This window comes from Paramisgurnus dabryanus, chromosome 13 (genome assembly GCF_030506205.2).
Source record: "Paramisgurnus dabryanus chromosome 13, PD_genome_1.1, whole genome shotgun sequence".
NCBI classification, from domain to species: Eukaryota; Metazoa; Chordata; class Actinopteri; order Cypriniformes; family Cobitidae; genus Paramisgurnus; species Paramisgurnus dabryanus.
This window is the reverse complement of record NC_133349.1, coordinates 12,566,736-12,594,017: the sequence shown is the minus strand read 5'-3', so window position 1 is coordinate 12,594,017 and position 27,282 is coordinate 12,566,736. Positions and strand designations below refer to the sequence as shown.

The window sequence follows — 27,282 nt, the reverse complement described above, 5'->3', positions numbered from 1 at the left end:
AAATATTATCAGAGGTGTATAAAGACCTTACATAATGAACTGTATTGTTTTAATAACTTTAAAATTAGCATTTTTATACATACACTGAGAGTCCCCTTACATGGAGGTCGCCTTTATGTTTCTAAATTGATGTTTGTCATGTCCCGGCTACCACAGTTTCACTATGCATTTCCAAAGTGAGGGTTAAGCTGTAGAACAGTGATGTGCGGGTCAATTTATAAACAACCCGCACCCGACCTGCGTTTTCAACTAACCTGCCTGCAACTCGGACAATTCGGAAAAAAAATATTGTACCCGACCCGCTTCCTGGCTAACATTTTTTAAAAGTAGTAATTGTTTAAAATAGTTAATGGGCATCTTTATTTTAAATGACCTGAACGACCGCGACCCGAATATCATTAAAAATATTTTTGGAGGATTCGTAACAGCGGGTGACCGCAGGCAACCGCTCATTTTGGATCAACCCGCGCATCACTGCTATAAACGTAGACGTTGGTTGCAATTCATAATATCACCACTAAATGCTACTAAAAATCTTCACACAACACCTTTAACCTCATAAGGCCTGGATGTCCACATATGTGGACATAACATTTTTTGTTGTTGTTTGGACCATAATACTTAATTTTGTGTATCTGAAACCTGTCCACAAATGTGGACAATTACACTGCTTCATGTTCAAAAAAAAAATAATTAGTTATTATATTTATTGGTTCTTCCTAGCCCCAAAATAGCTGGAAGAAATCTGAAAAAAGACAAACCAAAGCCCGGGTCTTAGGAAGTTAATGTAGCTCAAAAGAGCTTACAAATTATTTTATTGTTATTATTAATGATTATTAATTTTCAGGACATAAAAAACCTGAAAGATCTTTATCATATTGCAAAAGTATCAAAGTTCTACTAGTTAACAACGTTTTGGTCCCATAACCTAAAAGGATTAGTTAAAAACAATACAAAAATACCTATCATATAGAACAGTGTTTCTCAAACTTTTTCAGCCCAAGGACCACTTTATCTTCCATTTTTTTTCTGAGGACCACCTAAGAGAATCCCACTCGAACACTCCCCGAAAAAACAACAAAATAGGAAGGATAAGCTAAGTTTAAGTTTAATATGTTCAGAAATTATTATATGAATTTTATTTCATTTGAAAAAATAAATGTGAAATGAGTTACAGCTTAATATGAACAACAAACTGCACATGTGAAAAAAAATTTCAACATACTATAACAGCCTAGGTCCCACTTAATGTCATTCCAAAGAGCCATTAGTTTAAAACTGAGATGGTGGGTATATGAAGTCTATGGTTGTAACTATGGTAACAATAAAATACTGAAAATTGTTTTTTGCCTTAATGTCCAAAATCACTGAAATTACAGGGATTTTACACATGAAACAAAAACTAGTACATTACAAAACTGATCTGTGGATTTTAGCTGTTTTCAGTTGACGCTTGATCTTTTATTTTGACTCCTCTTTGGTTTAGCCAACCGATCCATTTTTACGTTTGTTAAACTGAAAGGCAAGAACTATCACAGTTTCGCAAGCGCATTAAAAATTTACTTAAATAAGTGAAGATTGTATAAACACTTGCCTAGTTTAGGTAATCTTTTGGGGGGGGGGGGGGGGGTTGGGACCACACTTTGAGAATTACTGATATAGAAGAAAGGTTGATGCAGAGGGTTGGTTATTTACAGCTGATCATAGATAGGAACTGAACTGAAGCAACTCTCATTTATATTGTGACTCAGTTTTCATCACAGTTTCTGTAATAAATGATCCCAGCAGATTAAATAAAACTTAGACTGCACCTTAGATAAGAGCACAATTATTTGTTTTTACATACTTTCACTTTCACCTGTGACAAAAACATTAAGTAATTCAGGGGGCTTGTTATTTTTAGTGTAATGGTACTTAAAGGAACAGTATGTAAGAAATGTATATCAATTAATCATAAAATGGCCCTGATATGTCACTAGACATTAAGAAATCATTATCATTTCAAATACTTATATCACTCATAACAGTGGTCCGGCCAGGATATTATCATTTAAAAAGTGGAGTTGCAGCTCTCAACTGATGTTTATGTTGTCATTTTGTGTATTGGCCACCAGTTGTGTGATTGCAGTACCAGTTTTGGCCACAATCCTACATACTGTTCCTTTAATAATTTATGATTTATTTGATTTAGAAATTCTCTTTTCTTTGATGTATAAGCAATTATATTATTGAAAATTCATTAATAATTCATTAATTTAAAATATCACATAGAAATCTGAACATGTGCTCACATACAGCACAAATAATTACTTTTTCCCTGAGATGTTAAAGGTTCTTTATGGAACCATTCAGCCAAAAATGGTTATTCTATAGCAATATAAAGCACCTTAATATTGCTTTATATTGCTATGCAATTTTTAAGAGTGTATGTGCTTTAGTTTCAGTATTCAGTAAATATTTATTTTCTTGGTTAGAAATGTAAGTAAAGTGAGTGAGCTGAGTATTGTTTTTCCTGTATGTGTACTGTATCTGTGTGCTCTGACTGTGAAACATAAGGCATTATGGTACATGCCAATGTGCTTCTGGCCTGTTTGGAGTTTTGACATGCATAGGCCTCAACATTTTCAAAGTTTGCATTGAGGTGTGTGTGAACCACAGAGTCAACAGTGGATGACAGATTATTTTTGAAATGTGTCAGAGGAACATGCAGCTATTTAGCAAATCTAGTAGAGACTGTGTGTTAACATTGGATTGCAGTCCATGCTTGGCAAAATGTGATCCTGCCTGTGAAAACCTTGATTTTTTTTGTGAATTGATGCTTTAAAATCATCCTTCATAATGTAAAGAGCATCCTGTGAAAATATAACATTCACTCTAAATTCTGCTGAGTTTTTTTAACCCAATTCTAGGGAAATATTGGACAGAACACATGTTGGGTTATAAATGACCCAATGTTGGGTTGTTGTTATGCACAGTGGCGGCTGGTGACTGCTCTTCCGAGGGGTGCAAATTCAAAATAAGTGTTTGGAGTGTCATGTGTGTTGCTTGCGCTTTCAAAATATGTGTTTATTGCGTCATGTGAACCATGTGCATCATGTGTTTTGTCAAAATAAGTACCTGCTGCACACGCGTCAAAACCGTTTATGATAAAAGAGATGCTCACATTCACAAAATACACGCAAGACACTCCATTAACAGTAAACTTTGATTACGCATGAGATTTTGTGAGTATCTGGCAAACGCTAGCGTCTCTTTTATCATAAACCCTTTAAACGGGTCTGCAGCAGACACCTATTTTGACAAAACACTTGATGCACACAGGATCTCTTGACGCGCAGAACACATATTTGAAATAAGGAACCACACACATGACGGGCTACATACATTGTGATGAACTTCGCATTGAGCGCTCTTGAAAAAATTAGTCACCGGCTGCCACTGAACTGTATAATAACCCAGCAGTTGGGTTAAAACAACCCAGCATTGGGTCAATTTTAACCCAGCGGTGTGTTCTGTCCATTATTTACCCTTTATGGGTCAAAAATCACCCAGCCATTTTTCGAGTATAAAAGGTGTTTACTGGCAACTCAATGGTACATATCTGTACCAAAATAGTGCCAACCCAGTGACAATTTTGCACCTTTCTGTCTTAGTTAATCCATCAGTTAGAGTTGTCCATATTTTACTTAAACAATCCAGCACTTCTAAAGCATACTATCTGCAATGAGTATGAACAAACTTGTAGTATACAGAAGATGCATAATTCATGAGTGATCTGATTCATTCACTGCCTGTTTCAATACTTTGACCCACTGAAAACAACCTGAGCAGGAAATTGGCATTGTTCCTTCACCTGCAGCACATTCTATAATAACGCTGTAATCGCAAACACACAAAGCATTGTTATCACCCAGTCCAATAAATTTATATTATGGAAGAAAACGCTATATCTTAATCAGTGTTACTGTTATACAAAACACATTTACAACTCCTGTTAACTTTTACAGGGCAGGACCCAAAGCGCTTCAAAGCCTCTATCGAAATAGTTTATTAACAACATAATTACTTTTGTCCAGCTATTCACGTCTGGACCCGTGACCGAAGAAAAACGTGCCACTGTTTTATCCTTTGCATTATCAACCCCAGTCTACTTTATATCACTTCCTCTCATTTACCTCTGATGGGCTTTCCTTTCATTCTCTTTGACTCTGAATGTAGTGGCAATTGGGATGGAATGTGTATGGCATCCTGTTTTTCGATGTGGGACAAGGATGGATGTTGGCGGTGGAGGCGACGATAAGCTCAGGGGAGAGATAGACGCTACGGCGGCTACCATTGTTTAAAACGTGAGTGTTGTTGAGATTATAAACCTTCTGAACTTGTCAGAGTGGTTTAAATTTTATAAATTGATTTAAATTTAAAATCACAGATATTCTGATATTTTAGTTGTACACTTAAAAAAAAATCCTTGTTGCACTAAATTTTTTAAGTTTAAACCACTTGAATTAACAACAACATGTTTAGCTTTTTTAAGTTGGTATGAATAAAAAAATAAAGTTGAATAGTCTTAAGCTATTAAAACGTTGGTCATGATAAAACACTGCTATGACCGCTTCACCCAATGGTTCTATTTATCACTGTGCCCTTAGCAACACCCTTAGCAACCACACGTACCAGTTTGAGAATGGTTTGTTGTTTTTATTTGAGTTTCATGCATATTACACATTGGAACTTTGTTGTTCACGGTCATGGACTATTTTTGTCTAGCGGAAGGAATGCTTTTAAAGCGTAACTAAACCCCTGGTCAGAGCCTGACTCCACCCACTGCAATATTTGAAAAATGCAAGAAAAGTAGGAAGATCCCAACAGAGATAGAGGGGACGACCTAAGCTCGTACCAAGTGTGTGATGAGATCGTAACAAGGGTGTGGTAAGCTTGAAACTGCTTACGTCACGAGTCATTTTTTGGACCCAACATCCAATAGGAAAATTCAACTGCAGTAGCCACCGTTCAACCTGAAGAGGGCAGCACTCAGACGTTTTTACACCATATATTGTAGTATTGAAACACTTTATATCCAAATGTCAAAAAACTAACTAAAATCAATGAACAGCACTAATAAAGCATCATTCTTACAGATCATTAACTAAAAAAAGTTGGATTAGGGTTTAGTTACTCTTTAATGATTTAATAATAAATTCTGCTTCGCGTCTTGCCTAACAACACCCTTCAGCCGTTATACTTATTCACCATACAGCACAGCCTCTCATACCTTATTGCTTACATAATTAATAGCAACTTTTAACTAGTCAAAAAAAGTTGAAATGACTTATTTGTTTAAACAGTTAAGTGCAACAAGGAATTTTTACAGTGTACCGTTTAATTTCTAAACCAATAGACATCACCATCAAACTATCAACTATATATATGTTGATTTGTTTGATTATGTGTAGTTAAGTTTAAATTGCTGTATTGTACTGGATGGCCAGAACAACTTCTCAAACAACATCAGTTTGAAAGCCTCAAGTTATGCGCTTGTGTTGCTCAATATTTGATTATTAGATAAAAGTATTTACCCAGAGACAGTTATTTTTTTTTATAGTTTTCTTTGTTATTATAATCATCCACATATAAAATGCTTTATCTTACAATAAATCACTGCAGCTCATTCATGTGGATGCATTTCAAACAAGCATCACATTTCAAACCCATTTCAGTTGTTGTGTGTGACTGACACTGGCTAAATATTAACAAATAAAGGCACAGATACGGAAGGTCACATTTCAATTAAAGAAAATTTGAAAATAAAAATCTAATTTCTAAATTCTTTTAAGGGTAATAAGGTTGTAATAATTGGCCTCAGGTGCAATGTTGGCCTGTATTATCCACTTGAGTAGAAAATGGAAAACATCCCAACTGTGTTGTTTATCGCCATTGTCTAGACTTTTTCTTTCCCATGCGCCTGCGAACTTCCTGCCTAATTCACCTGCACTACACAAGAGTCTATTTTTCTCATCACAACAACACGTCAGAGAGTTCAAACTAATTACTTTTTCAACCATGTACTCTACACACCCATGCGATTTAAGTGCCAATGTGCTTTGTCAATCGAGGAATGGCAGACATCCAATGCAGTTATATGAGTTTATTTGCTTGTGATATGGGCTTATCTTTCAGATTTTTTTACATTTTCATCCATAATATTGAACCCATGCCGGGTGACAAGACCTATTTCCACTCATCGCAGTGATATAACAACAATGATACACAAAATATTAACACAAAAAATGACCACTATGACCACCACCAACAGCAATCATAAGTTGAATAATATATTTATTATCTTAGTCTTATTACAGCTTTACTCTTTTACAATTAAGTTGACAGGTATATACATTGCCTTTAACATGTGCATATAACAACAATAGATCACTAGACAAATAAAAGCTAAAATTAAGCTAAATTTCTATTAAATAAACAGACATACAGATGTTTTAACAAACAAGAAAATGTTACACATAAAGTAGCAAATAGCAACTTTACCATCCGTCATGCAGTTCCCTTTGGCCTATTTCCACAGACGCCACATTGATGGTAATTCTTGAGATAACATTTATGCAAGATTATCTTACATTGCTAATAAATAGGAAGGGTGAGTCTAAGTTTTAATCTATTGTGTGTTCATAACAACACCAACATTAAAACACCACAACTGCTGTGTTTTGGATATTGGTCCCCAGCATGGGATGCAAGTATGCTGGTGTCCCCACCAGTCATTCTAATAGCTTACACAGCTTCATCTAAAAAACCATGCAAGTAAAACCAGATTCATCAGCTTAGATTTACACGGCTATGCTGGTGTGTAAACTAGACCAGAACCAAACCAGCAGAAATTCATACTTAACTATAGTACTGTGCAAAAGTTTTAGGCCACCATGCCAGAATTAGATTTGTTGTTTTTGCAATGTTATAGTGATCATATATAATTGTTTCTCAGTCTCTTTAATAAAATACATCCAGAAAATACAGGAAATGTGTATGTAGTATTAAAAACTGTATAAAAATGTAAACTGATGTTTCAAGTTTTTAGGGCAAACTCCTCTTTCACTTGAGCAATAAAAATCCTAATTTCTAATTTTAAAGAAATGTGTCTTTTTACTTCATTTTGCTCAAAAACGCTCAAGATGTGTTTAGTGCCAAGAGAGGTCACACTAAACACAGATGATGCCTAAAGAAGCCATTTAGTCCTGAACATTTCATTTTTTTATTTTTTTGTACATTTAATTTCCTGTATTTTCTGTTTGTATTTTAATAAAATAGATTAAAAAATAAATATGGATTGACATTAAAACTTCTAAAACACCACAAGTCTGGTGGTGGCGGCCTTTGCACGGTACTGTATTAGCAGCTGTAATAACAACTTTTTGACTGTAAGGTGATTCATAATTTACATGTCCGTTTACATGTCACAGGTCTTACAACAGCATACCTATGAATGTACAAAAATCCAGGTATAGGGCGTTTAAAATTCCAGCCCTTTTGGTGTGACATTGGCGTGACAATAATTCAACAAAATACATTGTTTTCCTAAGCACTTATATATGTAATCTCCTCATATATAGGTCATTATTGTCTGCCCTAAGTTATTATACAACTAGTTTTGCCTATCTTTTATTATCTCCTGTCTCTTTTTTATAATCTCTGGCTGAGATTAAACAATAAACAGATGAACTGATTACACGGTTGCCAGTAACAACCGTCAATTCCTCTAGATCTAGCCAACATGGTATCTTGCACCATCCGTTTATCTCCAGCTCTTCAAACATTTGACATTGTGGAATCGCTACGATGCTTTTCGATACCTCTAGCAAAACCACATAACCGACTTGTCCTGTTTGAACTTTAGGACCGTTACTCACACCTGACCCTCTTTCGTGTTGTCCTAGTAGACAGAAACAGTCCAACTTGCCGTCAACTTCAAATCCTAATTTCCGCACTCCACAAGCGCCTTTAACTTTTCCATTCTGTCTTATACTCAAAGTCTCTGTTTCCATAGGACTACCGGTTTCGGGCTCTCTTACTGCCGTTGCACCGCTTCCAGATCGCAACGTGCATTTGTTTGTTTCTTGTTCAAGTGCTCGCTCTCCTATCTCTTCTGTCTCAGTGTCAGTATTTCATCTATACCCAGTTTTGCTGACCTTGGATGCTTGCTGCCTCTGGGTGGTCTTCTCCATGGCCCTGGCTCTAGCTTTTACCAGGTTCCTATTGACAGATGCATTTAATGTAAGCGGTGGTGCAAAAAAATGCACAGTCATTTAATTAGGTGTGGACATAAACTTTACAAGCTTGAGTAACATGACCTTACCTGAGGAAAGTCACAACGTCTGACCGAGCCCCAGGTGAGGCAGATTTCCCTAAAACAAGAACTTCTGGCTTTGCATTTTCTGAGTCATTTTTCGGTTGTTTCTGCTTTTCACGCACAGGTTCAGATGGATTCACAAGCATTATGGCAGGATTCTCAAAACTTAAAAAGAAAATGTGAGAGAAAATGTCAAAATGATTATTATTTCCTATAAATGCATCTACAATGACTGACTATGAAAAAACAGCATAGACCAGCATAATTCCCATGCTGGTCCATACTGGTTTAGCTGGTGGTCACCAGCATACCAGCACCAAAGCACAACATATGCTAGTCTTGCTGGTATGACCAGCATGGGATGCTGGTGCTGGTTCGGTGCTGGTTTAGCTGATGCGAGTGCTGGTGCCGATGCTGGTTTGGTGCTGGTTTAGCTTGTGGTCACCAAAAAAACAGCACCAAAACACAACATTTGCTGGTATGCAGTTTTTTTCAGCAGGGATCACACATAGCAAAAGCTGATAAAGCTGAGTTTGTCAGAATTTTTTTTTTTTTAAATTGTCTCAAGTTGTCACTGGGGGCGGTACCCTTTCAAAAAATACACCTTTGCACCTAAAAAGTACATATTAGTACCCCATTGGTACATATTGATACCAAAGAGTGCATATTAGTACCTCAAAGGTACATACATACTGGTAACAAATGTATACATATCTATACCTAAATGGTGTATATTAGGACCTCTTTGCCCTGGTGACAAATTGGGACCACTTTTTTCTCACACTGTTCAAACAACCTTACACTGGCAAAAGGTTTTCACTTTTGGATCAGTTTTTGGATTTCAATTTTGAATTTCAATCATTCTGAAATAGTTGGTCTTATATGCCTTAAAACTCTGACTCATCATACGTAACCCCCTCATGTACAAAGAACACCCGCTTTTGTCTGGTATAATCTTACACCTTATTGATAACCGCACACCTTTGTACAAACACCAGTGCTAAAATAACTTCTAAAGAAAACGGGTGATATCCAATTACTTCCTTTCGAGTGACGTCACTTGAGTAGTGGGTACATGAGAGATGAAACTCACCTGTAGTGGCAGAAAGAGTTGCAGGTGGTATCTGCAGGGTTGGCACAGAAGCAACGGCCCGTAGACCTTCGCCGACGAGCTAAAGGACTGCCCAATCCATACACTGTGGTCTTACTGTAGAGAGACACAAATAGTCATTGATTAACTCATCAGAAAGTGTATCACATAAAAATAAAGCACAATGGGACTTTGTACCGTTTAAATCTTTAAGCATGAGAATTATAGCCTGTGCCAAGATGTGTAGAGATAAACAGCAATAAATGCAGTATTCGACTGAACACCGAGTCCTGAGTAAAGCACTTTCACTTAAGCTCGCTATTTTAGCCATTAAAGCCATTACTTTATATGACCCATGCATGCTCTACAGGGATGGGCATTCTCAATCTAGAAAGCATTGGATTGTACAAAAACTTGAGTAGTGCAAGATGAGTCATCACTTTTACTTATTTTAGGTAAGCTGCATGCATATAGGAAAGCTAACACACATAACAACACTATTGGTTTACTAAGAATCTTAACACATTGGAAAGTGGACAGGTGATGTGTTTTTCATTTACAAATCTATACAATCTACCTCTAAAGAGTCTTCAGCATTGGTAGATCTTCTGTGTTGCGGTTTACTTACGTACGGTTAATGCGGGTTAGCCCACGCATGGGTGAACGCTCACCTTGGCGTGTTCACCCAGATAATATCCAGATGGCAGAAATAATGGCATTCTGAGTCCAGCTGGTTGTTGCAAGAGCAGCGTTTGGTCCTGACCCTATGGGTTGCGGACGGGTCGCGTGGGTCACGGACTAGAGGCAACCCCCAACCTGGAGGTAGAGAAGAGTGATGGAGGTAAGGACTGAATGATTCCAGCAGAGGCTTACATGTTATTTACATTTTTTTTTAAATATTCCTTTTTATTCTGTGCAAATTGTGCTATATTGTGTAATCATGAACACAGTCCAAGACATCTTAACGTAGCGCGTAACTTTAAAGTTTACAGTCAAGCTTTTGTGGGAATTGGCAATTTTGACTTAAATTAGCGACATGATTGATTAGTAGAAAATATGAACCCCTAAGTTCATTGGAGACAAACACATTTTGTAAACTAGCTAAACTAGGGAGCCAAATTTACTCTCTAGAGACAACTGTGCAAGAATAATCTGAATAAAGAGTTAAAATAAACAAGTTTACAGTAGCTCAATCGGTAGAGCTTTGTGCAATACAAAGATCATGGGTTTGATTCTTAGGGAACACACATAAAAATTGAGAAATTGGATAAAAGAGTCTGATATATAAATGTAAGTTTCATGATTCTATAAATCTATAACAAACAAATAGTTTATTAAAAATAATATAAAAAGGTTTTACCTTCATGAAGAGTTGCAAACAAGGTAAAAATGAAGATCAGTGTAGTTCTTGATTCCATTGTGTATTAGTCAAGTTTCAATATGCAGATGTTCGCCTAAAGCAAGACCTTACTCGGCTGCAGGTGCTTGTCTAATGTTGAACCCTCCTGTTTGGCCTTACTTATAGCTCTAGAGATATGCACCACCCCCCTGCTAGGGTGGCTCTCATGGGTAACAGTTACACAACTCTTGCCTTCGCACCCTGCAGCACTACAAAGAATCTCTACTGTCCTCTCGGCAAGCAGAGGTCAATGCATTGTTATGAGTAAAAGACTCAAAACAGTAATGATTAAGAGTAATAAATGAAAGTTTCCTTCTTCCTTCTTATGAGACATTTAGTTAAACAATGTGGATAAACAAGAACGTGGGGACGTGGGGTGGGGGTAAGCAGGAGAGGTGAAAATATGCCAAAGAAAAGATCAGGGATATCTACGGATTTGCATGAATCCCATTACAGCTACTTTGCAGGACAAGCAAGTGTCCAGTGGAAAGAATGATGTCCCTGTGGAATGTTCAAGAGAGTACCGCTGGTCCGTGATGTCTAGGTGTGGGTGGACAGGTGGATAGGATGCAAACGTGCGGGAACTTCCTGTGACCTCAGGTTAAAATTTGATTGTGACCGCAGTAATGAGTCACTGATAAGAAGCGCAATATAATAAAGCGCAAAAAGGAAAATATAATAAAATCTTCTTTATCTTGTATTATTAGTTGAGCTGCATTCCATCAGATATGCGATCGTAAATGGCATGAGCTAAATGTAACCCAAATTGTTTCCCACACTTCCAAAAAAGTCTTGAATTTCTGTAATGGCTAACTGTAATCTATGTCAAGCATGACAGGTATTGGGCTCAGTTTGCAACACGGTGCCCACACAGTGCCCATTGACCACATAGTTTAACCATGTGTATGTAGAGGTTCCTATTGTGGTTAATGCAAATGCATTACAGCATGATCCCTCACATACTTTGAATACTGTGATTTAATCCTTTGTGTGATGAGGTGTTCGCTGAATCTCTCTCTCTCATTGCTGCTACCTCCTCTGATAGGAAAATATTATGATTAACTTGGAAATATTTCAGGAATAATTATCCATATCGGACGGAGATTGCATACATCATCCCACACTTATAGATGGTGTGATTTTGAGTACTGAGAATATTATGAATTGCAAAGGGCAAAATGGTCTAAATCCCTTTTAAAGTTTAGTACCCTCAAAATGCCCTTTAAATGTATACAGAACTTTTTTGCATGCATAAATAGCAGCTAATTTGCCTCCAGCTTTAATATTTTGGCTCGTATGCTCTACATACCGTCCTGTGCTATTTATGAGCAAGAAGTGAGCTTCAGCAGACATTTGGCAGTGTTGTTTTTTCAGTGCTGCCAAATCCCGTCTTCTGCAGATGGATGAAAGAATGTGATATGGTGCAGGAAGTGGCGCAGATGATGGACACACATTCCTTGTGCATTCCAGAGACAGAGGAAATGTGTTTATCCTTCCAAAATCCGCTCTTTTTCTTTAAACCATGTTCATCAATGCTGCTCGGTGATGGGAATTTAAGCATCACAAAAGACCTTTGAAGATCTAAGCATAGAAAATTCATATTTTTGTAGCTATACTTTAATAAAGTGCTGGGTTGTTTTAACCCATTGTTGGGTCAGAGATGGACAAACACAACTCTTGAGTTAAAATAAACAGAGATTTTTAGGTTATTTTAATGAACATTTGTGTTTGTTTATATTTGACCCAACCATGGGTTTTCACACGTTTTTACATTTCCTTTGGTGTGTAAGTGTGTATTAGTATATGTTAACGATATGCAAAAGGTACATTCCCCAAAGTAAACGATGACACAAGTTCAACGTAAATCTCTTTTCTTGGACTACAACAAACACATGGATTGTAGGCAACAGTTTACTTCCTGGGATTGGTGATGTAGAGAAGACCGACATTATCATAATTCCTCCCACTTCAGACTCAACCTGTAAGTTAACTTTCGTTAGAATGGCATTGTGACCGAATCTTTCAAACATGGTAAGGAGCGTCACATTTACGGCTGACGTCAGAGGTATTCAGGCCAATCACAACATACAGATTAGCTGGCCAATCAGGGACACAGCGCTTTTCAAATCGATGAGTTTTGTACAAAATCAGTGCGTTTTAGGAAGAGAGGGAAATCTGGAGCTACATAAATGTACGGTATGTGGAAAATACTGTGTTTTTTGAACCATAAACCACACAAACACATTGTATTATACCAAATACACATTACATTGTTTTTTAGCAATGAAATAGATACACTTTAATATTAACAAGATGCATCACTTGTATTGATGTAAATGGGGGATTCACAATGGTCAGAATGGTCGCTCTAGTCCCGCCTCCAAGTGCTGAGTTGTTTTATCCCATAGTTGGGTCAAATATGGAAAACCCAATGCTTGGGTTATAAATAACCCTATGCAGCATTGTTGTTACACAACTGTGTGTTGAATCAACCCAACTTTTGGGTTTGCCCATATTTGACCGAACTATGAGTTAACTCACAACGGTCAGAATGGCCACTCTAGTCCGCCTCCAAGTGCTGAGTTGTTTTATCCCATAGTTGGGTGATTCTCACGAAAACTTGGTTTTAAAAATGTCAAGCATGAAAATGTAAAAATTGCTTAAATTTACTTTTTTTCCCACCAGACATTGAAAAACAAAGTCTGGAGTAAATAGGAACATTTATTTAAACACTTTTACTTATCATTTAACACTTTTTGTAACATAATTTAAAAAATTAGTCCTAAAAAATCTCATTACCGCAACAGTCAGAAAACATCAACACTGACATATTTTCAAAATGACATGACAAACCTGAAAGAACATAATTTGGAGATTCTGTACATGCATTTAAAATCAAAGTATTATGCTTCTATTAATTAAATTAACATTTAATAAGCATCTGATGCGGTAATGATAATCAAAATGTCGTGTAAGCATTCTGACAAGACAATATTTCAAATTAACTGTAAAAAAAATGATCTTACCTGGTAGCCATCTTGAAGTAACTGGTCCATGTGCTTGGTCACTCAAAATCAAACTTTATTACAATTCTGTATGTGTGCTTAAACTGTTCTCAAAAAGTGTTGCGGAGGATGAGAACAGGCATGGACACATCATTTTCCTAATTTTTCTTCATTATTATTATTATACATGAATATTCAGTAAATATTTTTTCTGTCATCTAAAGTAGTCTAGCAAAACATCCATTTATTTTTTTTCTAAATATTTTTGTGTTCATTTGATTAAATTACAACATAACGCATGTTCAAACACAGCCGGACACATTGCGGTAATGAGAATTTCAGCAGAAAATGAGATAAAATTGACAAATTATAAATTCTTATGTTGAAATCACACATTGTGCAAGGTAGAACACAGTATTGTGTTAATTCTGATGCTTTTTAATATTACTATATTACACATTTTATAGCTAAAATCATTAGTGCCGTGGTGTTTCAATGGTTTCGTGAGAATCACCCAGTTGGGTCAAATATGGAAAACCCAGTGCTTGGGTTATAAATAATCCTATGCAGGGTTATTGTTACCCAACTGTGTGTTGAATCAACCCAACTGTTGGGTTTGCCCATATTTGACCCAACTATGGGTAAATAAACCCAAAATATATATCCTATAAAAATGCTGGGTTATTTTCAACCCAGCACTTGGATAAAAATGTCTGAATTTATCTGTGCTGGTTTGTTTAAACCCATTGTTGGGTCAAATCTAAAAATTTTTACTTTAACCCAACGGTTTGTCCCTTTTTGACCCAACGCTGTTGAAAATAACCCAGCATTTTTTTTAGAGTGCATGTAATATTAAACCAGTGGCTTCCACGGTTATGAAAGGCTATGTTTGATTAAAAGACTTAAGCAATACCACACAAACAAAAGCAATAATGTACTGAATATAAAAACAACCGTGATTCGTCCATAGACTGGGGAGGAAGACTGCACATTTTAGACACAATGCTAATAAACAATTGATTCTAATAAAAGAACAAGCATATTAAGCCGAAGACTTCAATTACTCCCTCACAGAAGCGCATTATGTGCCTGTATGCTCAGATTGGTACTTTAAAGGGAGTTGTAATAACACTTGAAAGCTTTAGGATGTCTCACTCCCGACCTTCATAATACATTTGTTTTTCTTTAATTACAATCTATCACTGCCCTGCGACCTATTGATGTGCATTTAGTTCAGTCCTACACAGACCATCCTCAACTTCTGTAATGCTTTTTTTATGATTATTTAAATTTATGCAATTGGTGGTATCTTTTAGCCAAAATGACTTTGATTGCAAAGGTATGAATTTTTTTAGCAGTATGCGTTCCCTGGTTTCACTAAGGAAGTTTTAACATTACGTAATTTAGGTTGTTTTATTTGACTCCAAAAGATAAAATCTTATTGCTTGTAAAAATTGTATAATTGTCGAATCATTCTGTTTAGCTCATGTTTATACTGAACTCATTAATTCGATTACCAATGCCATATCATTGTGGGTGGTTCTGAAATACAAACACGACCACACCAGAGATTTGGCAACACTGGCCAGTGGCCATTGTAATCATTTATATACAACTTAGTGAAAGCAGTGGCGGTCGGTGACTTCTTTTTTCGACGGCGCTCTATGCGAAGTTTATCACAACATGTATGTAGCCCGTCATGTGTGTGGTTCATCATTTCAAAATATGTGTTCTGCGCGTAGAGTGATCCTATGTGCATCACGTGTTTTGTCAAAATAGGTGCCTGCTGCAAACGTGTCTAAAGGGTTTATGATAAAAGAGATGCTCTTGTTTGCAAGATACTCGCATAATCTCATGCGAAATCAGAGTTTACTGTTAAGGGAGTGTCTTGCTTGCGTGTATTTTGTGAACGTGAGCGTCTCTCTAATCATAAACAGTTTTTACCATGTGCAGCATGCACTTATTTTGACAAAACACGTGATGCACATGGTTCACATGACGCAACAAACACATCTTTTGAAAACACAAGCAACACACATGGCACTCTGAACACATACTTTAAATTGCGTCCCTTGGATAAGCAGTCACGAGCCGCCATCGGTGCAAGGCCTATAAGATGATCAGAGGTTCAAACTAGCGCCATCTAGTCTGGTATAGTGAATCATATACTATACAATCAATTTAATTAAAGTAGAGACGATGACCAGAGGTCCTGGCTTATCACCATGTAGCCCACATAGTAATCACGATTACATACAACTTGGTTAGGGTTAAAAATTTGTCTATCCATGTAACCAGAGGAAATGGTTGAATCAGTTTAACAATAACGCCCCATGCTAGCGTGCTTTTGGTTAAAAAGTACCCATGCAACCCCAGCCAATTACCTATAGACAACTTAATATAAAACTAAAACTATAACCAGCTAGGTTGAACTAGGTTGAAGTTGGCGCTGCCCAACCTGATATAGTAAATCATGTGACACTATAACAATATAATATCTTATAGTAGAGATAATGATCAGAGGTCCTGACTTATCACCTGATAGCCCAATTATAGTAATGCAATTGCTAGACATGTTAGTTAGCATAAAGTTATATGCCGGTCGTAGAGTTATTGTGAAAAAGGATATTTCGTAATACTTTATAGTAACTTAGTAGAGTCAATAATACAGAGCAAATTAAAATGAATACAAATGTAAACAGGTAGGAAAATCTTAATTCAGAATCCAAGTGTAATCCAATTCAAATATGAAACAATCAAACGAAAAAACATTGCATACCTGGGATGAAGATCTGGCTATAGATTCCTTAAAGCAAAATAAAAATGTATAAAAATAAAAAATCCACCTGAACCATATACAAACTTTCCTTAAATATCCAGAGAGAACAAAGCATATATGAATTTGGTACTAATTGGTCGTTGTAAACTCAGGGTTGTCCTTAATTTGCATATAGTGGGTGATTGGATTATGTCTTGGATGGGTGGTGTCTATCAAAAGTAAAGTTGGCTTAATGTATTGTTAAACTTTAACATTGAATTATGTTGTCATATGAATGATACTATTGTAATCACTTGCAGTGAGACATTTCATTTGATACCAAACAAGATCAGATTCAGATTCTTTGTAGAATGTAGCACATAGTTTATATGTGAGAGAGATGAGACTTTATGCTGCATACACACCAAAAGATTTTTTACATCTTATAAGATTTTCAAAATGTGATAGACCACAAACATGAGGATAAAAAATCATAGATTTAATCGTTTTGCACCTATTGTGTGTGCTGTGCCATGATGTGTCAAAGACAGCACACCACACACAAACAGATTTTTAACCAGAGTCTTGACTGTGAACACAGGAAATCTCACAAAATCTCGCGAAACTTCAGAATAAGCATGACAGAAAGATATGCAAAATATTTCAATGACAGTGTTTGGAAAGATTTTCACAAAAAATTCAAGGAAAAAAAGAGTTTGGGTGAAGTGGTGCACACCGCTGTTTCCATCACTTCACCTGTTTTTTATCATGGTATGTACAAGTTCACTTTGCATCAACTTCACTTTGTGCTACGCCATGACTGCTTCCGTCTTCCATCATCTCGCTTTCTGATTCGATATTGTTTGTTTTTGGCTAAAACTGGTACTGCAATCACACAGCTGTGGCCAATACACAAAATGACAACATCAACATCAGTTGAGGGCTGCAACTCCACTTTTTAAATGACAATATCCTGGCCAGACCACTGTTGTGAGTGATATAAGTATTTGAAATGAAAATGATTTCTTAATGTCTAGTGGCATATCAGGGCCATTTTATGATTAATTGATATACATTTCTTACATACTGTTCCTTTAACTTTACACTCTTAGAAAGAATGTGTTAAAAACTAAATGCTTTGTCACAGAATCCACCCATCTGTGTGTTATTATTGAGAGGTGGAAAATTAACAAAATTCTGTCATTATTTTCTCACCTTTATGTTGTTACAAACTGGTATACATTTCTTTGTTCTGATGAACACGAAGGAAGATATTTTAAAATATATCTGTAACCAAATCAGTCATGAGCACCATTCACTTCCATAGTAGGAATAAAGAATACTATGGACGTGAATGGGGATGTTTGAACTGAACAGTTTGGTTACAAACATTCCTTCAAAATATCTTCCTTTGTGGTCATCAGAATAAAGAAATATATACTGGTTTGTAGCAACATATGAGTGAGTAAATGCTGACAGAATTTTCATTTTTGGGTGAAGCAGCATAACGATTCATTCACAAAATGGACTGATTTTGGTCTGATCCAAGATGTTGCTTAATGCAGCATAAGGCTTGAAACAGCAAACAAGACATAAAGACTACATTTTAATAGAGCTTCTCATAAAAATACATTTTTAAAGAATTTTTAAAAGTCTTATTCATTTTGAACCACATGTAGGCCTGAAAGTATACTTTAGTATGAAAATTTCATTTTAGGTAAAACATTACCTTTTACTTCCTGTCCCTCCTTTAGATACGAAAGATCACTTTCACATCTTATTCACATTCATTATCAAACCTTCTAAAACTCAAGACCTCTACAGCTTTATGGTTGCAGACTTTATATCTTCATCCAGGGTTGTATCAGGGCATGTAAGACTGCTGCCAAAACACAGACCGTAAACATAGAAAAAAATTGCAGGGCATCACTGAAATATACAGTTAATATTTAGACCAGACTGTATTCCAGAGAAAACACTATGGTGGTGATAAAGCAAAAGGGTTGGTGCATTGAATTTGAATTTTAGTTATGGAACAACGTGCATTACTGATTGCGCTATCTGAAACTATAGTTTGAGTCATAATAATGACTAAAGAGTTCACAAAAAAAATCTGTCTGGTTGGAATCCTAAAACTTAGCTCAAGAGATCTCAAGGGTCTTTACAGTCCTCATTTGAGAAACCCATCTGTTCATGACTGGCCATCTGGCTGCTAGAAGGAACATCCAGAACATCTCCTGTTTGTTTCATGCAAACTTCATTTACAGTAAGTAATTACTTGTCTATAGAAACATTCATAATTGGCACCAAAATTTTATTTTAAGGTACATTTCAAACATTTATAAAAACATTTTGTATGAACATTAGATCAGTGAAAATATGTACAGAGTAACAGACAAGAGACTAGCTAATTGATGGTTTTTAAAGTACACATACAGTGGCCCCAAAAGTAGAAATTTTTAAATAAAAAAATAAAAAAAAGTTTTTCATTGGATCACAATCTGTTGTATCTGAAGTCACAACAAATCTTAAGCTCCGGTGATCTTTTAGGGCCACTGTATGGCTTTTTGGAGGGCTAAATTAATTGTGCCCCTTTATTTAAAATTCCTTTAACTGTATACGAATGAAAAATATGAAGTAACCTTCATATTTCCCATCTCCATCTAGTACATTTTGTTTTATCTGTAAACCTTTACAAGTCAACAGCAGAAATAATTTATTGAGACTGGTGATCTTATGTAAGACAGGGTGTATGAAAGAATCCTAATTGATTTGACATGAAACATTTTACATATTGTCTTTAAAACGCATTTGTTCATACATATCTTGTACCTAAATCCTTTCAGAAGCTTTTGTTGAAATGTGTTTCGAAAGATGATTCAAGGTCTGTGCAACATGGGTCCGTCATGGTCTCACACAGTTGTAAAATTAAACGCGGATTAAGCTGTTAAAATACAACATAAACGTTACATCACTGAGTTTGAGTAGAAGAGTAAAAGTCATGAAATTGCCTTGTATAGACTGAATTGAGAACATGAATAGATGTTCTGCCAAATTGCAAGAACAAATTTTTAAATTTAGATTTTTTTATTCTTGTGGAAGCCCAGAAAATTAATGCTTAAGTTGTTATAATTTTCTCCAAATTCGCATGAAATTGGTTTTGATCTGGCAATGAATGCACCTTCACAAGCCTATAGAAGTCCTGCTCAGGTTAGAAAACATGAATGAAAGAAGGATAAAGAGAGATGAATGAATGAATCAACTGCACCACCTGCTGGTCAAAAGATAGAAGACATCAATTATAAGCAATTTTAGTTATTTGTGGTGTACCTTTATTGGATCAGACATTCGAATTTCCGTGACAAATTTGAAGGGCATTTGATCCGTCCAGAACTTGGCTATTGACTTCACTGAAAACCTGTCCAGTTTTTTTCATTTCAAGTCTTAACAAATAAAGCAACTTAACATAAATTGTAAAGAATAAAAACGAACAATATAGAAATCCCTTTGAGAACCAAAGTAAATAAATTTTCATATTTTCACATAACAATAAATATGGACCATAGACTTTCTATCTGTACAGAGACAATTTATCTACTTGTATTATAAAAAAATATGACTTCAGTGCAACTCTCCTGCGAGGCTTTTCGTAAAGCCTTCATCTCTTTGTCTTCTCGTCTCGTTTACCCTGCTGTTCAAAGAAAAGTAAAGTAAAAACACCTCCTGGTTCAATTGAAACACAAAAAACGCATTAATAAAAAACAAATTCACAGCCTTTTATCTTAGTTGACACTTCAAGCAGTAAATCTGGACTGAAAAAGGCACACAGCACTATAACTTGCGCAATACTGGACAAGAGACAAAATTTGGGAATTACTTGTAAATCTTGGTCATTTAGAAACGTATTCATAGCCATACTTAAGTGTTTTTTGTACATATACATATATTCAAACAGATATATTAAGATACAGGAGGGACAGATATAATTGATTTACAGAAATATTTTTTGTTTACCAAGAAAAGTGCATCATATTACAATCTTGTATATTGCAGAACAAACATTTACCAAGTTACCAATAGTATTGAAAATTTGTATATAAAAAATAAGCGCATTACAAAACGAAAAACAATAGTAGTATTAGCAGTAAAAAGCAATTCGTCATTGTGCACAGAGGATTTTAAGTGCTGTCTGGATCCCCTTCCTGGCTCGGAGTAGCCGTGCCGGATTGCTGTCCTAAACATCCGTCTGAAGTAGAGTCACGTCCCCTGAGAGGCTTTTCCATCTCATGCAGCCATCTAGTTTCTTGCGACGAACTCGCTCCTTCGCTCTGCGAGATCTTTTTATCGCCGTCCGAAGCAGCACTTCTGGATTTTTCTGGAGTCTTAGTAGCGTATTGCTTTCTGACCTTTGCAGTTTGTTGCTCCTCTGCAGCCTCCTGTAGAGGGGAAGGTTTGGGTACTGTTGAGCTTGTGCTAGGACAAGACAGGTCAGACCGGCTATCTCCGTCATCTCGGCTTTGCGCCCTGCTGTCCAGAGTTCTTTGCGGAGTTATATCTGGAATCGAGATCCATGGGAAATCTCTCCTCACCGGCGAAAACGGGGAGTCTTCTTTGGGAGAGGTGGGTGATGGGGTGGAAGATGACTGTCGTTCCAGTTTAGGGCGAGATCTGGGTCTGAGCTGCACCATTTGTATGCCCCCTATCGGAATCATGTAATAGGGCATGCGGGCTTGATCTTGGGAGTGTAAGGGAAGGTGGCTAAACATGCGGTCCACTGTCCGAGGTGTTACAGGATTCTCGCTTGGAGGGAAGCGTAGGATTGGGGAAAGCAGGAGAGGATCTAGGGGCATACGCTCATGAAGAACTGGTTTACCCTGTAGGGGGAGACAGCATATGGACATTTATTTAAAGTGACTGTACATTTGAATCATTATGTATGGCGCATCACCTACCCGTTGACTCTCAATAGATGGTGCGGTCGGCTCCCAGTGGAGTCCTGCGGGTGAGCTGTGTGGTCGATGCTGGGGCTTAAGGGGCGAAGGAGAGGACAGAGCTCTGGCGCTCCTAAACCGAGCAGGAGAAACAGGCCTTAGAGGAGAGAGAGGCCTAAGTGGAGACAGGTGCCTGATGGGTGATGGTCCCCTTTCTGGAGAGGGAGAGAGATGACGACTAGGAGAGGACAAATCAAGCCTCGGAGATAAACTTCTGAGAGGTGAGCCCTCACTGCTAGGAGAAAAGGTCCTGGGAGACACCTCCCATCCTTTGCGGGAGAACGATGCTTTCTTCCTTCCTGGAGACGCAGCTCGAATGCCAGGCCATGGTCTGTGGGGTGAAGAGTATTCCTCTTTTGCTTTGGGGTCAGAGGGTTCTGACCCTTGGCCACTTTCGGATAAGTCTCCCGTGGATTGTCGCGTGTCAGTGGAACAGGCCGAGGATGGGTCATCGTCTTCATCTTCATCGTCATCATCTGCTTCAGAATCGTCAATATCAGAGAACTGGTGATCGTCTGGATCTTCTGACTCGCACACGTGGTCCTCGCTGCCCCCTGTTGAAGAGAAATTGATATGGCGTTGATAATATAACAAAGAAGGCAAATCTGAATCCGAAAATTACCTATACAGTATCATAAATGTTCCTCAAAAATGATATTTATAGCATTTAGGTAGAAAGTGTTCGGTTTTTAATTGAGTTGTGCTTCATTCAAAAGCTACATTTAAAATTTAGTGAATGAAATGTAATTGAATGGGATGTGTCCTCGAAGTTCATAAATGCACAGAGGAAGACAAATGTTAAGAAATAGAGGTACCAAAGTGAGAGAGAGAGAGAGAGAGAGAGAGAGTGAGTGGGTGTGTGTTTGTCAGTGAGACAGCAAGAGAGAGAGAGAGAGAGAGAGAAGAGGGAGGGAGATGGGCAATTTTCATTTCTGGCTTTATATAAACACAGTCAATGTACGAAACTGAAGGTCAGTCTTGTTTCTCTTTATGGCAAACTATTTTCATTGGCTTCTTTCAGATTTCAAGTCTAGTACAAAAATGATGTCTATCTTGCAGTGCTTTTGAATGAAAACACAAAAGACTTTCAAAAATATCTGCACAGAACAAGATGTCCAAAGGAAAAGCCATTCAAGTAAACATATTATGCCCTGTACCACAAGCTATTGAAATATGATTATGTGGTCCATACAGTTCACATTACATTATGAATTTTACTTAAAGGTGCAGTGTGTAATTTTTAGAAGGATCTCTTGACAGAAATGCTAAATAATATACAAAACTATATTATCAGGGGTGTCTAAAGACCTTTCATAATGTGTTTATTACTTTAGAATGAGACGTTTTTATCTACATACACGAGGGTCCCCTTACATGGAAGTCGCCATTTTGTGCCTACATGTTTCTACAGAAGCCCTTAATGGACAAACTTTAAGTTGTTTCCTAGATGAAATGTTTGTCAGGTGATAGCTTCTCTGTGTTTCAAAAGCGAGCGGTGAGCAGTGGACTGAGCCGTTGGTTGCAATTCACAACATCACAACTAGATGCCGCTAAAATTTACACACTGCACCTTTAAATACTATTTGGACGGGATTAGTTTTACATAGGGAGGTGGGGTAAAGCAATTTTTATCAGAGCTTCTCAGTGATTTTAGTCACGTCCGAATGCTCCATGTCAGTAAAGATTATGTCGACTTTTAGCTTCTGTAAAGGGTCTGGAGAAATTCTCTAAGGTAATAGTAATCCTGTGTGAATAGACCAGCTGTAAATATTTATCTAAATATTTTTTTTAATTTGCAAGCGCCTAACACATTCACTTGCGTTAGGCGGTGGACCACGACACAGACCTTTAGAATAAAAAAGGTCAAAAGCACATCTGGGCACGGAACAGTTTCTGAAACTCACGTTCTCCCAAAACCGCAATTAAACACAATTACGAGTTTTGCATGTGATGGCGATGGGAGTGGTCTGCGCTGTGTAAACGAGTTTTCCCTCCTACTTCGGAATGTTTTACTGAGATTTCAAATCCGGTGCGAATTGACCATCAATATTACTGTGATAAAGTTACACTGCTCCATCTACCTCCGTAAAACTAATCCCGTCCGAATAGGGCTTTGGTGTATTTAAACTACACATTTATGTACAATCTCTTGTACTCGGATGCATGACCATGTCATTGCAAATCAGGGGCATAGCCATTATTTTAAAAGTGGGGGGAACGAAATGTCTAGTGTTTTACCTGTTTTTTTCAGTTAACCCCTGTAAGCGGAATTTACTACACAGAGCCGTATTTCATCGAAAGCTAGGCAAAATCGCGCTCATAATCGTCGATGATCGTCTTCGAATATGAACGTGATTTTGCTTAGCTTCTTGGTGAAATACAGTTCTGTGTAGCAAATGCCACTCCATCTGAAAGCAGGTGACGGCAATTTACTACTAATCACCGAACCGGCTTTACTGATAAGACACGCATGAGAATCGCAGGCAATTTTTTTCCCAGCTCTAAATTAAAACCTCAATATGTCGTGAAAACAACGCACTAAAAAAGTGCGGGGGACGAATTTACTTTTTATAAAAAGTGGGCAGGACATGTCCCCCATGTAATCCATGCCCTTGTTGCAAGTACTCTACTGGACGAGCAGCATTGTTGCTATCTAGGTCACCATTACGGTTACATTTCTAATTAGGGCTGCACGAAAAATCGCATGCGATATCACGCGCATCTCGTCTGTGCAGTTAATGCCGCTCCATTTGAAAGCAGCTGATGGCGATTTAATGCTAATCAAGGAACCGGCATTACTGACGAGATGCGCGTGACAATCACATGCGATTTATCGTGCAGCCCTATTTCTAATACATATTGTAATTCGTACGCGAAATAAACACCAACCTGATAATCAATACAAATCTGGCAATCCTACCTGCTTCGTCAGTCTCCAACTCATCCACAGATGACTCGGACACGCCCATCTCCAGACATTTCTTACCATGAGCCTTGGACTTCATGTGTTTGGTAAGGTTCCCTTTGAGAAAACAGGGTTTTGACAGAAAATATACAATGAGGTGGCAGCTATTTAAGATTTACTGAATAGATCACCCAAAAATGTTTATTCTGTCATTATGTTGTTCTAAACCTGTATGAGTTTATGTGTTCTGTTTAACACAAAGGAAGATATGAAGAGTTTGCTTCCAAAACACAATAAACGGCATTTAAAAAAAAAAGAGTTAAGGGCGATTTATAGTCGTGCGTAGGTCCTACGCCGTAGCGTAAGCTATCCGTAGCCTGTGCGTAGCTCTGCGTAGCCTGACGCGCACCTCACAAAATTTCCAACAGCGCGTCGGCTCTAAGTCGCTGTTTATTTACTTCCATCATTTCTGGTCTTCTCAAATTATACACAACAAGTTGCTATTTCTTCTTCGTTTGTGGGTTAACTTGCTTAGCTTCTTCTTCTGTGACGACTTCTGCTGCTACTGTGGTTACACGCGTGATTACTGCCAACCAGCGGTTTCGCGTGTGTTTGCACGTCGACGCGGACGGCGACGCACAAGTATAAATGAAAACCGACGCGGAACCTACGCCGCCGTGGCTACGCCGTAGGACCTACGCACGACTATAAATCGCCCTTTACCGCCAAAATCAGTATTGTATCAGGTCAGTATTAAAAAGTCAAATCTTCATTTTACGCAAAATCCGATATCTGCCGTGTTATTCTGTCATCTTTTCTCCCTTTTTTCCAAACTATGACAAACGCCAGTCCTCATTCTTTGCAGAATGCAATAAATCTGCTTAACCAATCACAGTGCACGATTTCATGCTTTGTAAACAACAATGGTGGCGCGTTGGATACACACGGAATCCTAGTTTTCCTCATCTACTTGGTACTTCGTGATCAACAAACAAACAAAAACAAAATCATACTTTGATGGCATTGATAAACCTGTGGTGGTTTTCTGTGGCGGGGAAGAAACGTAAGCCATCAAATCTAATAATTTACGTGAGAGGCACTCGGCGAAGGAAAAATGCCGGCTGTTGCTTGTTCTCACACGACAGCATCAAGCGTCTGTCATGCTAACATATTGACCCCAGGGGATCTTACGTAAAACTTTCCATTATTTTACGCAAAGTCAACGAAAATCAAGCAGGTCCAAAACATTTTACAGCTGATCACTGTCAAAAAAGTTCAGCGACAACGTCACAAGTATAACCGCAGCAATGACAGTGTTCTTAATATGACAAAGTAAGTGTTTTGATTAATGCCATAAATGTTTATTTTTTAAATCGGTGTAAACCACTAGTCACCTAAATGAATATAACATGGGAAATATGAATGCACATTTATATATTGATTCAACAGAAAAAAAACTTTTCATGGACTTATTGCATTTTGCGGAAAAACTAATCAGTTTTATAATACATTTTTATAAATCAAATTATGGATATTTTTTTTTAGTTATTATAACCTAAAAATGCTATGTAAAAGTTTGATACAGAAAATAGTGGTTTTCATCTTGTCACTTTCTTGGTATAGAAAACACATTTTTACCCAAATTAGTCAAAATGGATTTATTGCGTTTTAGAATCAAACTCTTCATATTTTGATAAATAATGGTAACCACACAGAACGCACTGACTTCCATAATATTTTTCCCATTAGGTACCATCAACTGTGTGGTTATTATCCCATTTGTTTTCAACAAGAAGTATGGGTTTAAAATAACATCAGGGTGAGAAAAATAACAGAATTCAAATTTTTGGGTGAACTGTCCCTTTAAGAGTTCTTCAAGAGACATAGAGGAGCTAAAGCAAGCCAAAGTTAAAGATGAATGCCTACCTTTGGTTTTGAAGGCAAAGTTGCAGTGCTTACATACATAGGGACGGACGTCTGTATGAGTACGAATGTGCTTTTTAAGCATGCTGGGCTTCTTGCATCGAATTCCACACTCCCCACAAACATATTTCCCTCTTCCTCTACCCCGAACATACACATAGTCCTCATTTGATTTATAACTGCACAGAGATAGAAACAGATTAGGAGGTTAATAAAACAAATCATTATACATTTCCTTCTTATTCCTAGACGTGTAATAAATGTTATTACATCACCGCTGATCGATTTGCATTTACAAAAAATCCCCCAAAGAACAGGGCTGGATGGCCCACCTTTCCATTTTAATGGTTAGGAACACCTACTATGACCCATAACTGGACATAAAAACTGTTTTTGTTTCTGCTTTACACAACACCCTGTGTATTTTTAGTTGACATCTATTCTACAACAAACATGTCTAAAGGGGAATAACTAAAACTTTACTTCACGCCAACAAGTGAAGTCACTGGATCACAATAAATCAAGTTTTCCAAATAAGTGAAGAGTTTTCCAAAAATTCTGTCACGTGTTGTTCCAAACTCATATGCTGCTATTTTTAACACACAGCAGATCTCTGAGGAATGGTTAAGCACCTCTTGACAGCACGACAGCCAGGATTCTTATTAGAAGTTAATGCCAAATCTTAAAAAAATATCAGCATATGGGTTTGAAATGAAACGATCATGGCAGAACAGTTGTTGGGTGAACTACAGTGTTCCTATCGAGACCGCATATGTAAAATAAAAAAAGGTCAATGATATACATCCTTGTATGTTATGTAACATTTTGCAATATGTAAAACTATGAAAGAGC

At 37.2% G+C, this 27,282-nt stretch overlaps 2 protein-coding genes across 3 annotated transcripts in view; both read right to left on the bottom strand.

Moving 5' to 3' along the window:
- Positions 1–6,276: 6,276 nt before the first annotated feature.
- On the bottom strand, positions 6,277–11,642 carry LOC135717675 (uncharacterized). Its single transcript, XM_065239869.2, has 5 exons — positions 10,810–11,642; positions 10,121–10,265; positions 9,453–9,566; positions 8,366–8,524; positions 6,277–8,262 (listed from the first exon to the last, which is right to left on the bottom strand). Exons 1-5 carry the CDS (start codon positions 10,865–10,867, stop codon positions 8,175–8,177), a joined length of 564 nt encoding a protein of 187 aa, XP_065095941.1. The 5' UTR covers positions 10,868–11,642; the 3' UTR covers positions 6,277–8,174.
- An 8,291-nt stretch (positions 11,643–19,933) lies between these two features.
- Positions 19,934–27,282, bottom strand: part of hivep3b (HIVEP zinc finger 3b) — a 73,403-nt gene continuing 66,054 nt past the window's right edge. For both annotated transcript variants that reach the window (XM_065298420.1, XM_065298421.2), the window contains exons 4-7: positions 26,434–26,609; positions 24,523–24,624; positions 21,564–22,156; positions 19,934–21,485 (exon numbers count right to left, since the gene is read on the bottom strand). In XM_065298420.1, the coding sequence (XP_065154492.1) occupies positions 20,790–21,485; positions 21,564–22,156; positions 24,523–24,624; positions 26,434–26,609 (1,567 nt within the window). In that variant the 3' untranslated portion in view covers positions 19,934–20,789. The remainder of the gene's footprint in view (positions 21,486–21,563; positions 22,157–24,522; positions 24,625–26,433; positions 26,610–27,282) is intronic.

What these genes read in the sequence shown, in the direction of transcription:
- LOC135717675 (XM_065239869.2), bottom strand. Translation starts at nt 10,867, where the DNA reads ATGGAATCAAGAACTACACTGATCTTCATTTTTACCTTGTTTGCAACT. An exon ending in GTTTGCAACTCTTCATGAAG is followed by an intron (nt 10,266 to 10,809) that starts GTAAAACCTTTT and finishes CTCTACCTCCAG; the next exon opens with GTTGGGGGTTGCCTCTAGTC. An exon ending in GACGTTGTGACTTTCCTCAG is followed by an intron (nt 8,263 to 8,365) that starts GTAAGGTCATGT and finishes ATCTGTCAATAG; the next exon opens with GAACCTGGTAAAAGCTAGAG.